General features: G+C 37.8%; 1 protein-coding gene and 2 long non-coding RNA genes across 3 annotated transcripts; 2 read left to right on the plus strand and 1 right to left on the minus strand.

Moving 5' to 3' along the window:
* Positions 1-161: 161 nt before the first annotated feature.
* On the minus strand, positions 162-1,830 carry LOC120421793 (uncharacterized). Its single transcript, XR_005606024.2, has 3 exons — positions 1,623-1,830; positions 1,179-1,552; positions 162-1,120 (listed from the first exon to the last, which is right to left on the minus strand). It is a non-coding gene; the product is annotated as an uncharacterized LOC120421793 (long non-coding RNA).
* A 2,133-nt stretch (positions 1,831-3,963) lies between these two features.
* Positions 3,964-4,610, plus strand: LOC120421787 (uncharacterized). Its single transcript, XR_005606022.1, has 3 exons — positions 3,964-4,061; positions 4,134-4,279; positions 4,357-4,610. It is a non-coding gene; the product is annotated as an uncharacterized LOC120421787 (long non-coding RNA).
* Positions 4,611-6,795: 2,185 nt separating this feature from the next.
* LOC120420868 (uncharacterized) lies at positions 6,796-7,816 on the plus strand. Its single transcript, XM_039583990.2, has 4 exons — positions 6,796-7,048; positions 7,103-7,249; positions 7,310-7,480; positions 7,566-7,816. The coding sequence occupies exons 1-4, from the start codon at positions 7,001-7,003 to the stop codon at positions 7,728-7,730; spliced, it is 531 nt and encodes a 176-aa protein (XP_039439924.1). The 5' UTR covers positions 6,796-7,000; the 3' UTR covers positions 7,731-7,816.
* The last annotated feature ends 4,496 nt before the right edge of the window (positions 7,817-12,312 follow it).

Here is a 12,312-nt window from a genome sequence, read left to right on the forward strand (position 1 = left end):
AAAATAAAAAAAAAGCATTTTGACAATTTGATACGACCAAAAATTTGCAATTTTTTTAAATAAAATCAAGATAAAAATTACCTAAAATTACCCAAAAAAGCAAGAAGAGCAGTTCCAGCCCAAAACAGGATTTTTTAGGTACTTTTTTCTCGACACGGAAAGGGGATCCATCGCCAAATCGCGATAAAGTTCGCTAAAACTAGCGAAAAATGTCGCTAATTTCTCAGCCTGCACAAAAATTACCTAGAATCGCTATTTTTTTTCGCTGGTTTGGAAACCGATGAAATTCTACCAAACCAGTGAAAAAAAACACTGGTTTGGTGAAAAATGTCGCTGTTTGGGGGATCAGTTTTGCTAGAATCAGAAAATTTTCTCGCTGGTTTGGAAAAAGCGGCAGGGCACCAAAATCAACCAGGAGATTATTGTACTGGTTTTGGGAAACAATTCGCTGGTCCAGCGGTTTTCTTCACTGGACCAGTGTTCTTTTACGCTGGATCAGCGTTTTCTATCGCTGACGTCCGGGTTTTTTTCCGGCGGCAGCAGCTCGTACCAAAATCAACCAGGAGATTATTCTACTGGTTTCGGCGAAAAATCCGCTGGTTCAGCGAATGTTTCCACTCGAAATCTAGTTGGTAACTGCAAATTTGCGAAAACAGCGCGAAACCTTTCCTGTTTAATATATTTATAGAGTCAATTGTGAATAGGTTTTGTATACCGTCATCAGGGGTGACATTAGGTCTGGGGTGAGATTGGGTAATACAAAAATGCTGAACATTTTGACTTAATACGTCATCGACTGACCGAGTGAAAATGAGCGAAGATCAGCTTGACGGTGATCTTGTCGCTGACCAGAGGAAGTTGCCTACATTTTGGGAGCTCACCTGTATGGTCAATTATGCTTGCTTGAAAACATCCTCACGCGAACCTACCGCTCGCGTTGATCATCTCGGGAATCACGCACTCGCTCGTGGTCACCAAGATGAAGTCCGCTTTGCTATCGAACTGCTAAACTGCTACAGCTTCGTGCAGGCTGCAGGTCACAGTCGAAGGTCCCGTTTGTTTGATGTCTTTTCTTGGCTGTTTGTCGATTCTGCTGCATTCGGTTGGTCTTGGCAGCAAACTGTAAAGGAATTATATTTTTGAAGCATTACGGCAAAACAAATGTTCCGAAATCGTACCAATTTTAGTCACCAACGGTGAAGGCGCAGAACCATCGAACAAAAACTCTGGCTCGCGGCGTTTACTATTTGCGACAAATTGGCGGTGCTATTCCTGGACACACTGCCGGGAAATACAGCGAACGTAACCCACAAGAGAACTGCAACAATAACATTTCCCTCGCACCAACGTCAATTTCCCAATCCAGGTTATCACTAGCGGAAATCCTCGTTTCATGGTATTTTCTTCCGGCTGCCATTTCAGCTTCGGTACTTGAAGCTAAGCTTAGGACTCTCGCTGGTTGCGGCTCAAGGCCTGGTCAGAATGGCCCGTGGCGTGCGATAAAACAGATGGAATTAGGGCTCCAGCCGAACAGCGCGTGGTGCTTCAAATCCTAGAAATTGAATTCAGCTAACTGTTATGAATGCTAAATAAGAAATTAATACGATTTAATTTCTGCTTACCAATAACGACAGCACCAGCTACGGCAATAATTCCGACAAGGTGAAAGCCGGTTCTCCTGCTAACCAGCATCTGCATCCGATGACGACATCCGGCATGAAATTATCTTGCTGGCAACTAAAAAGACGTGGCTCACTTCAGGCAAACTATTTTGTTGTTGAAAGACGAAAAAATTGCGCGATCGCAGCAGGCGAACAAAATCAAAACAAATACATAAAAATATACACGATGCGAGGGTTTGAGCTAAAATCGGCTAAAATCTTACACTGTTAAACAATATTACCTTATTGAAAATGGTATAAAACCTAACACGCTGAATATGGTCCAAAAGTTCGTTCACGCAGAAAGTTAAGACATATTTGAATCAACAAAACGTTTTCTTCATTTGAAAACCATGATTTTTTTTAATCAACGCTAAAAGTCTAAGCAACTTTCCTTGACTTGATAAAAAAGTTGTAAACTAACAGGTTTTCGTCATTAATAAACGCACAAATTATAAAACAACAAAAGTCTTTTTTAAGATCTAATAAACAAAATTTAATTTATTTTGCTTCTCGGGTGTATTTAAAAACCCCTGACTCAAGGCACTATCAACCACCCAAAAAGCAAAAAAAAAAAATTACTTATGGAACACTTCCATTCGAAAAGTTTTTTGTTTTTTACAATTTATTCCTTATGGGAGAACAGTCATTTCTGCCATTCGAATCCGGTGCTCCACTTAAATCACATAGGGTATAATGTCATCTTTCAAAATGTCATTCAAATGATAAAAATAAACTTTATCCTTATTAACAATAATATCAGCAATTTAAGCTTAATTATAGGACCCAATTCGATGCCAACTGCTGATTGACGTGTAGTTAAAGAAAACTTCAAAATAATCAAATGCAGACTGATCACTTTAATAAGTGCAAAATGCAGTTTTGTTTCTTCTTAATGGATTTTTTTTAATTTTTGCTTTTTTTTTGCTTTATGGTTTTAAACTTCAATCGTGCTTTTAAAAGTCAATAGGTAACTATTTTACAATACCTGAAAATTTTGAAAGGGGAGCCCAGCTACTGTTCTTCACTTTGGATTTTGTGTGAGCCTTAAATTAAAAAAAAAATCGTGGTTACGGATGACGTCAGTGTAATTTTAAAAGTAATGATAACTCCAGATTGTCAAGGGAAACAGATTGACCAATAATTGATAGTTAAAACGCGCTAGTCACCAACCGCCTTTTACGTCCAGCAAAACTGGCAGTGTTGCAAGCGAAAAACATACGTTGCCAGTGTCGATTTATTTTGCATCGACCAATTTGTTTCCCTTGACAATCTGTAATGATAACAATGGTAACTATCCGTTCCATAATAAGGCTTTCTAGTCAGAGATTTACCAATACATTCAAAGTATGTTTACGTTACAGCTGGACGTTTGTTTGCATCAGGTTTCCTATCTCTTTCTAGCAAAAGTTTTTTGTCAGGCGACTTCTAGCTGGTTTTTTTGACTGGCCGCCCGATATGTCAGAAAACATACTTCACAGGGCAGTGACAGCTCGAGCTCGATCAATGTTTGCATCAGGACACTGTGACGAGAAGTTCGTCATTTTTGGGTTAAAATATATTTTTTTCACTGGGCCTAGAAAGCCTTATACACACTTTTACATAAAGCTATAGTTAACGTAAATTAGAGTACTCTGCTTATCGCTGTTGTAATAAACCCGAATTCTCAGTATTTGAAGATATTCGTGTGACAACACTCCTAATGATTTGACGTTCTGATTACGAATTCGACGGTAACATTTCAAAAGACATCATGTACATTTTGACACTTTCTGGGTTATTGCATATTCTGAAAGTACTCCTAATAAGCTACCTCTCCACCAAAAATGAGCAAAAGTTACTTCAGTAAAGTCTGTTTAGTAATGATTTTAAATAAAGTAACATAAACAAAATCTCTGCCATCAGCAGTACCTGTTTAAATAGCCCTGTCAACCTGTCAAACAAAAGGCTACATAAACCTCGTGACGAAAAAAAGCAACATGAAAAAAGCGCCATGTACATTCGGCGAAGAAAAACGAATCATAACAAAGCGTCCCCCTCAATGCCAGCAGGGTGATATAAACGTTGGTGATTTCAAAAGGAGTTATGTTTGTTTTTCTCAAATAAAATTACGGAAATACTGTTTTATTGAATTTGGATGATCAAGTATCAATAAAAGCAACGTTTTTCATCGTTCGTTATCATTAGAACTTCTTATTTTGCTTTTATATAAAAATGGTAATTGAAAATAGATGCTCAACATTCAAATGCGTTTTTCTCAAAACGCATGATTTGTACATGATGCTTTTTGAAATGTTGGCGTCGAATTTTGCGTTTGAAACGTTGTAAACAAAAAAGTTCCTTCTGCAATCTAGGTATATTTTAATTTGTGTTTCTTTTTCGCATTTTTGAGCTTAAAAAGTATGTAAAAAGTGAACCAAAAAGAAAAATATTCCTTAACGCATAAACTTGACCTCAAACTTTTTTATTCAGCAACTATCTTATTTCGAGAAATTGACGTAAATCGCTTCTACATCGACTATGGAAATGGATGTTGATCTGACGAATCAAATACGTCCCCGGAGAAGGATTTGACGAAAATTAGCCGCCTCATCCCTCTCTCAGCAAATCGTGCTGTGGTAAGTTGACCTGGTCGGTTCCGGTTAAAAGAACCTTTCTCCATCCTAATGCCAACAACTCGATGCAATTTTGCAAGAACCGCCGGAAGCGGGAAAAAGGATTCAAAATCTGGCCAAGGAAAACACCAGCACAGATATCAGCTAGCAAAAAACTTTTGGACGTTAAACCTGGCACACCTTCGAATAGCTATTTAACAATATATTATTATGCAACAAATCAACTTTTAGTTGACAACTTACCTTTAATTATAGCGATTTATTTGTCAATGTTCAAAATGTTACTAATTTGCATCTAAACATGCCCTTCAGATGTATAACTTTACAGTAAACTGCTTCCGTATTTTTCTGCTGCGAGAACTTTATGGAAACGTGCTTCTTTTCATTGAAAAGAACCATCACCTGTTGAGTATGTATTTTAATGCTGAACACTTGATGCAGAACTTTTTCATGCTTTTTTGTTTTGAAAAAACCCCTAAAGCAATTCGATTGCCACAAATCGCTTCCAAACGTGAACAATAACAAACATTTATGACGGCTGTCGGAAGGATGTGTATCAAACCAGCGAAAACTTTCGCTGGAAAAGAAACCGTTTCGGAAATAACAAACTAGCGAAACCAAGTTGCTGGATTTGATTTCGCGCATCCACCTTTTTCAGCGAAAAATTTCGCTGGTTTAGAGAAAAATTTCGCTGATATCAGCAAAACCAACCCAGCAAAAATCGGTCGCTGGTTTGGCGATCGATCCCCTTTCCGTGGACCCTCTCCGATTTCAATGAAACTTTGTAGACATGTTATCCGAGGCATATATAAGCCATTTTTGTGTATATGGAGCCAGTAACACTCGATAATGACATTTTAGAAGGGCGTACGTGTTTTTAATATTTTTGTATTTCGTAATTTAAATATTGCTGTATCTCGAAGCCGTTGCATCATATCAAAAAGTGGTCAAAGACAAACTTGTAGGAAATTTGACGGGCTTTCCGAAAAAAATACACTGAAAGAAAAAAAACACTCTACTTTTATGAGATTTTTTGATTTTTAAGTTTAAAAGTTAAATTTGAAGGTGAGTCCACGATTTGTTTTGGGCTCACCTTCAAATTTAACTTTTAAACTTAAAAATCGGCTTCGAGATACAGCAATATTTAAATTACGAAATACAAAAATATTGAAAACACGTACGCCCTTCTAAAATGTCATTATCGAGTGTTACTGGCTCCATATACACAAAAATGGCTTATATATGCCTAGGATAACATGTCTACAAAGTTTCATTGAAATCGGAGAGGGTCGGGTACAACCGATTCCCTATTTGACATGGAATTGCTCAATATCGAATTTATCAGCATTTTTTTAAATGTAAAGCTGTCATCAAATGACCATTTTGAAAAGTGTTTCAGTTCATTTTCGTTAAATCCTGATCTACAATGGCAAATCGCAGAATGTTGCGTCTGAAAACTTGATGATTGTTTTGGCAAGAGTTTGCGTAAGTTTGCTCTTGTATAACGTCATGATTCGAAATCCGGACACTTAGTAGCATATCATTTTTGTAATAGCTGACAAAAAATCATGTACTAAGTTGGAAATGAAGAAATATCATCAGGATGAAGTATAAACAGTCAGTTTTAAGAGAATGTATGCAAAATATGTCTTTTCTAACAATTTTTCATCAGAGTTTGAAAATTAAAATGACTTGTTGTGCTTCGAATCCCGGACACTGTTCAAAGCTGATTCGAAATCCGGACACTTTTGCTTCGAATTCCGGACACTCTTTTTTGCTAATGAATCGCACAAATTCGGACTGAAATGTTAGTGAATGGCATTCTTTAGGTCTCAAATAAGCTGTTAACATCAAAACAATCGATATTTTATATAAAAATTTGCTTGAATTTAAGGAAATCAAAACCATAAATTTCTGCTTTGCCTTCCCAGTGCTTCGGACGCCTATGAAATATTTCACGTGAAATGTTTCGCATTTTTGGTAATCTTATAATTTTATTTTATTTAATTGTTTTGACATTAACTACAGCGTTCAAACAAACATTAAATGAAAGTTGATGTTAGAATTCATCAAATAACCCATTTTTGACATTTATAATGCGAACTTATATCCAAATAATTGATAAAACAAGATGAGGTGTCCGGGTTTCGAAGCGTCCGGGAATTCGAATCATGACGTTACTAAGCTTGCTGGTTTTCCTACCTAGTTAGCATAAGAGAGCGCAGTAGTGTAGATAAAACGTTGTCGATTTAGAAAACAACAAATGTTTTTGAACTATTTTACAGATTTGCTTACAAGAATTCTATCCAATTCCAATTCAGTTTTAAATATTATTTTCAATTATTTCTGTGATTTTTTTTTTAAATATTTAAAATGAGAATATTTTTCTTCCAAAATTTTTGGGGGGGCACAATGTATGAGCTGCCCCCCCTGCCCAATTTTAAGGGGGGCAAAAAGTACCGTGCCCCCCCAGAGTCGGCGCCCCTGGTACACATCATAAGTATTTAAAATAACAAACCAGTTTAAATCAGCCTCCAAATGTTAAAAGGCAGTCTCGTTTATAAAACACAAAACGGTGGTTCCGGATGTGATTGCTCTAACAAACCCGAAATTATTCTAATTTCGGTCATTATGAGTACGATAACATCTTAATCAGAACAGTATAAAATTCGGCACATCAGGGCTTTTTCTAAAAGTAGTGTATCAAACAGTGAAACAGAAACAATGGCTAGATACATAGCAGTTGCGATCGCTCTTTCTATTCTGGAAATGGTTGTTAATTACTAAACATGTTGTGGGATTTATATAAATTTCTTTTTTTTACAGGTGACGTGCACAGTACGGTTCTCCAATCTTTCCTACGAATTGAATCCGGAATATATAAAAGGAACAATCAATGTTAAAATTGATAAGGAAGTGTATTCAATTGGATTGAATGCTGACGTGTTAAAGCGAATTGATGGAATGTTTTGGGTTAATACAACAATTCAATGTGGCACTTCAAACAAACTTACTTTTGTTCCAAACATATAGGTAATGCCCGTTTTCTCCAAGAAAATAAAAGACAGCTATGTTCCGTTGGTCGATTTGAAATTGGACACATGTAAAACTGATCCCACCTTGGTGGAAAATCCAGTGATTCGTTTGATAGCAGCAGAAGCAAAGAAGTTTGTTAGTTTTGGATTGATGTGTCCTTATGAGCCCGTAAGTTCCAACTGTAGTGATTATTGTGACTCTAGATCCAGATTTTTGTTTAGCATTAATTCCATAAACTTTACTTTCTCTTAAGGGGCACTACACAGTGAATGATTTCACCATCGACAACAACAACGCTATGATGAACTTCATCCCCAAAGGAAGCTACCACGTGAGCATCAATACGCACCATCAATCTTTCGGAAGCAACGACCTGAACAAAGTGATGAGCTTGTCATTTTACGCCGATTTCGAGTAGGAGCAACGCCTCTTCCGGTGAATTTCGATCAGATGGTGGTTGGGTAATAGATGACATTGCAATAAAGTCATGGGTGTAAATCTATAGTGATGTGAAATTTATTCAAAAATTTTTGTGAAGAATGCTGGTTCCCTTTTTTTCTGAACACTCGTGCTTTTGAAACAACAGCACAAATTTCATCGGGACGCACGTTAGATAATAATATAAATCGACCAAATACATAGACTTTAGTTGTCCGAAAGGTGAATGAAAAAATCACATCGAAACTAAATAATTAAACATCTTTTGTGACAGTATGCACCTTTCACACCCAACTCTACAGCCTGATTGCCATGTTCACTTAACCGAGAAAATCAGTACTATTGGCCCCGCAAGGGAGGAAGCTCGTTCTATGAAAGCATCCTCCTCCTCCACTTTAAACCGGTAGGTATACGGGCTGCACCGGTTCAGAGAGTTCTTATGCCATTAGCATCAGGGTCCCGTCCTCTCGGCTGTTATTAATGACTTTTCCATTTAATACTGTCCAAAGCTAAATTGATTTTATTTGTTTTGGGACGTGTAAACACTGAATTTAATTCTGTTTCATTTCAATCAATTTCAATTTTTCGCTACGCCTTTAGTGTACCTTCCCTGGAGAAATAGTGTTTGGGAAAAGAGAGTGGAACCGACCGACCGGTCGAAAGCTAACACTACTGACTGGATGTTCTCGGGCCGTCCCTGTCCTGTCCTGTCCTGCCAGGGCTATGGCCATCGCTACGTTCCGTTCGGTTGATGCTTGTGTCAGCCATCGACGGCTCAGGAAGGATTCAAACGGCCCTCGTTGGGAGCTTTATACATTGTACGGGGCAACGTGTAGATGTGTGTATGATAAAGGGCATTCCGGTGGAATATTCCCTGAAGCCTTTAATAGCTATTAGCGTTGATGAGGGCTGATTGTATTAGGTACACTGAATGGACTTGTCACACTATTATAGCAAAACAGAACTCTGAACGAGCTAGTTTTAGTAAGTCAGACATGTTTTGAAGTTTTACAAAGTTCATCAAATTAAAGCTGGACCATACATAGTCATACATACATACATAACATCCACATCAATCAAAAAGGACCAAAATCAAAATGATCCGATTTGCCTAAAATTTGGTATGAAGATTTCTTGATTGAATAAGTACCATGGTATAACATTTCTACCATTAGCAAAAGATTTAGTGACTTAAGTAATAAAGTATGTATTGTTACTCGTACAATTTGAACTGATAACGGATGAAAATCCAGGTCAGAAAATAATATCAAAAAAAAATCAGGCTTTCTAGGGATTTGCCGTTCTACATTACAATATCATATTCAAGAAAAAAAACTAACTTAATCCACCTATGTGGTTGATGCCTTCCTCACTTTTTACCAAAAATGTGTATATGAGTGGTTTCATCATTTTTTTAGATCCAGAAAAAAAGAACACAATGTATAACTAATGTGGTCATAACTCGAGACAGGGTTGCCAGATCTTCAATGTTTTGGACTCTTTGGAAAGGCCTTTCAATTACCTAACCAACGATGGGTCGGATGATGGATCCGGACATAGTTTACATACATTTAAGTGAGATCCGGCTTCAAAAAAGTACATAAATATAACTTAAGTGGTCATAACTCGAGACAGGGTTGCCAGATCTTCAATGTCTTGGACTCATTAGAAAGGCCTTTCAATTACCTAACCAACGATGGGTCGGATGATGGATCCAGACATAGTTTACATACATTTAAGTGAGATCCGGCTTCAAAAAAGTACATAAATATCACTTAAGTGGTCATAACTCGAGACAGGGTTGCCAGATCTTCAATGTCTTGGACTCATTGGAAAGGCCTTTCAATTATCTAACCAACGATGGGTCGGATGATGGATCCGGACATAGTTTACATACATTTAAGTGAGATCCGGCTTCAAAAAAGTACATAAATATCTTTTAAGTGGTCATAACTCAAGATAGGGTTGCCAGATCTTCAATGTCTTGGACTCATTGGAAAGGCCTTTCAATTATCTAACCAACGATGGGTCGGATGATGGATCCAGACATAGTTTACATACATTTAAGTGAGATCCGGCTTCAAAAAAGTACATAAATATCACTTAAGTGGTCATAACTCGAGACAGGGTTGCCAGATCTTTAATGTCTTGGACTCATTGGAAAGGCCTTTCAATTACCTAACCAACGATGGGTCGGATGATGGATCCAGACATAGTTTACATACATTTAAGTGAGATCCGGCTTCAAAAAAGTACATAAATATCACTTAAGTGGTCATAACTCGAGACAGGGTTGCCAGATCTTCAATGTTTTGGACTCATTGGAAAGGCCTTTCAATTACCTAATCAACGATGGGTCGGATGATGGATCCGGACATCGTTTACATGCATATAATTGAGATCCGGGTATTTGTGAAAACACATTTTTATACATAACTTTTGAACTACTTATCGAAACTTCAAACAATTCAATAGCGATGTATGGGACCCTAAACCAAGTCGAATGCAACTGGTTCGATCAAAATCGGTTCAGCCAGTGCTGAGAAAACTCAGTGAGAATTTTGGTCACATACATACATACACACACACATACACACACACATACACACACACAGACATTTGTTCAGTTTTCGATTCTGAGTAGATATGTATACATGAAGGTGGGTCTAGGAGCTTTTAATAAAAAGTTCATTTTCAGAGCAGGATTATAGCCTTACCTCAGTGAGGAAGGCAAAAAAGTCAGATCAACTTCTAAACTCTCTCCAGCTTCATTCCTTCGTGCTTCAGTTAAAACGTAAAGCGTTCATTCATTATCCACCCCCAAGGCAGTGAGGCACAATTTTGCGCAAAACTTTTCCAGCAAAATTCAATTACTGTGAGTAGGCACATCCATCATAATAAAATCGCACCAATGTTGAGCGACCCAAAGCCGGCAGACAGCAAGACACAAATAAATCACTCAGTTCGCAGCCGATGAAATTTATAGCTGTTCGAGCAATAATGCTGAAAGAAAGTGTGTAAACCATAAACATCTTTTTTCTAAGGTGTAAAGTATCTGTTATTTCGAATATCAATTGTCGAATATTTACACAGCATCATACGTTTTAACCATCCTATCCAGCGTAGCTAAGTAGCTAGGGCCTAATTATGACATAATTCACAAGATAGACAACAGTGATTTATGAACACAAAACCCTTTACTTCCACTGGGAACTCATCGGTTATTCTAGTTTTACATTAAATTAGCTGAGTTCAGTACAACGCAACACACAAAACCAGCTCATTAGTACCATAAATCAATTAAACAATCATGATTTTTCACTGGCGTTCTACAAACGATAATTTATTTTCATTACATTTTTACACAGTTTTTTCACGCGTCACCCAAGATATATTGCAAAATAAATGCCACCGCTGGATAAAATGTAAAAGGAAACGGAACCGTAAAGCTCCACAGGACGACGGGACCGGCCAGAACAGCAGAAGAGAAGCACATTTGCTCCCACCAGAAGCAGGATAAGAAATTGAGGACCGGAGAAAAATTGCTCCGAGAAATGGCAGCTATCGAAAGGACAAAAGAAGTGAGTGATTTATTTGCCACTGCCTCATTTCGGGTTTTTCCGTTCACGCGGGACCATGGAAGTTCGAGAGTTTGGTCACGGGCATGGCCACTGCCACTGGTGCTGCTGCTGCTGGTGACGCTGGAAGTGGATCTGTTTTGTTTTCCGATCGTTACTGGTTCAATTTATTTTACCAAGGGTAATGTCAAAATGAGATGGTGCCATGATGGAACGTGATGAAAAATTAATTATTTTAACATTTGTCGGAAACACTAATGACCACGGTCTGTACGTCATGCTCTCAAGTTTTATCTTTCTAAACAATCCATGCATTTCTCACTACAAACTCCAAAAAGTCAACCATACTCTGGTTGACGTGCTCTGTTAATCTTTCATTTTTTATCTTTCATGACTTTTTTGATTATTTTATTTCTGTTTTATGTAGATGTGTAGAATTATTTTAAAGAACTGTTCGTCTGATACAAGTCACTGAATTATATTCAAATGCCACGCCCTGTTTCACTCTCAACGCCTTTCTAAAACACCTCTAGTTCAGCTGCATGAAACTTAACAGTAGCAACCTCTAACATTATTAGCTGCGACAGTATACTACTAAATGAGAAGGTGCTAGAGTCACACTGACGCAACCTTTCAGGCAGCAGATTATAAAGCTGAAGAAGAAGAGATTCCAGAAGGAGATGCTAATACTACAAACATGAAACAAGTGAACCTTGCACAAAAGCCATGCTTCATTATGCTAATGTTGTGATATCAAACGGTGGAAGCTGGCATGCCGCGGTTTTGTCCTGTACCAGCGGCAGAATGACAGGGATAAGCCTGCCCAAGGACTAAAACGGAAAACAGAGTCACAATAAGCCGCCTCGCAGGTATGATTATTCCACAGAATCAACGTAACGACTATGTTCAGCACGAGCAAGTATCCGCATCATTCCTTCCAGAGATCAAAGAGTTTTCCAAGCAAGATGAATGAACTTGCCAGAT

The sequence above is a fragment of the Culex pipiens genome, chromosome 3 (genome assembly GCF_016801865.2).
Source record: "Culex pipiens pallens isolate TS chromosome 3, TS_CPP_V2, whole genome shotgun sequence".
Taxonomy (NCBI): domain Eukaryota; kingdom Metazoa; phylum Arthropoda; class Insecta; order Diptera; family Culicidae; genus Culex; species Culex pipiens.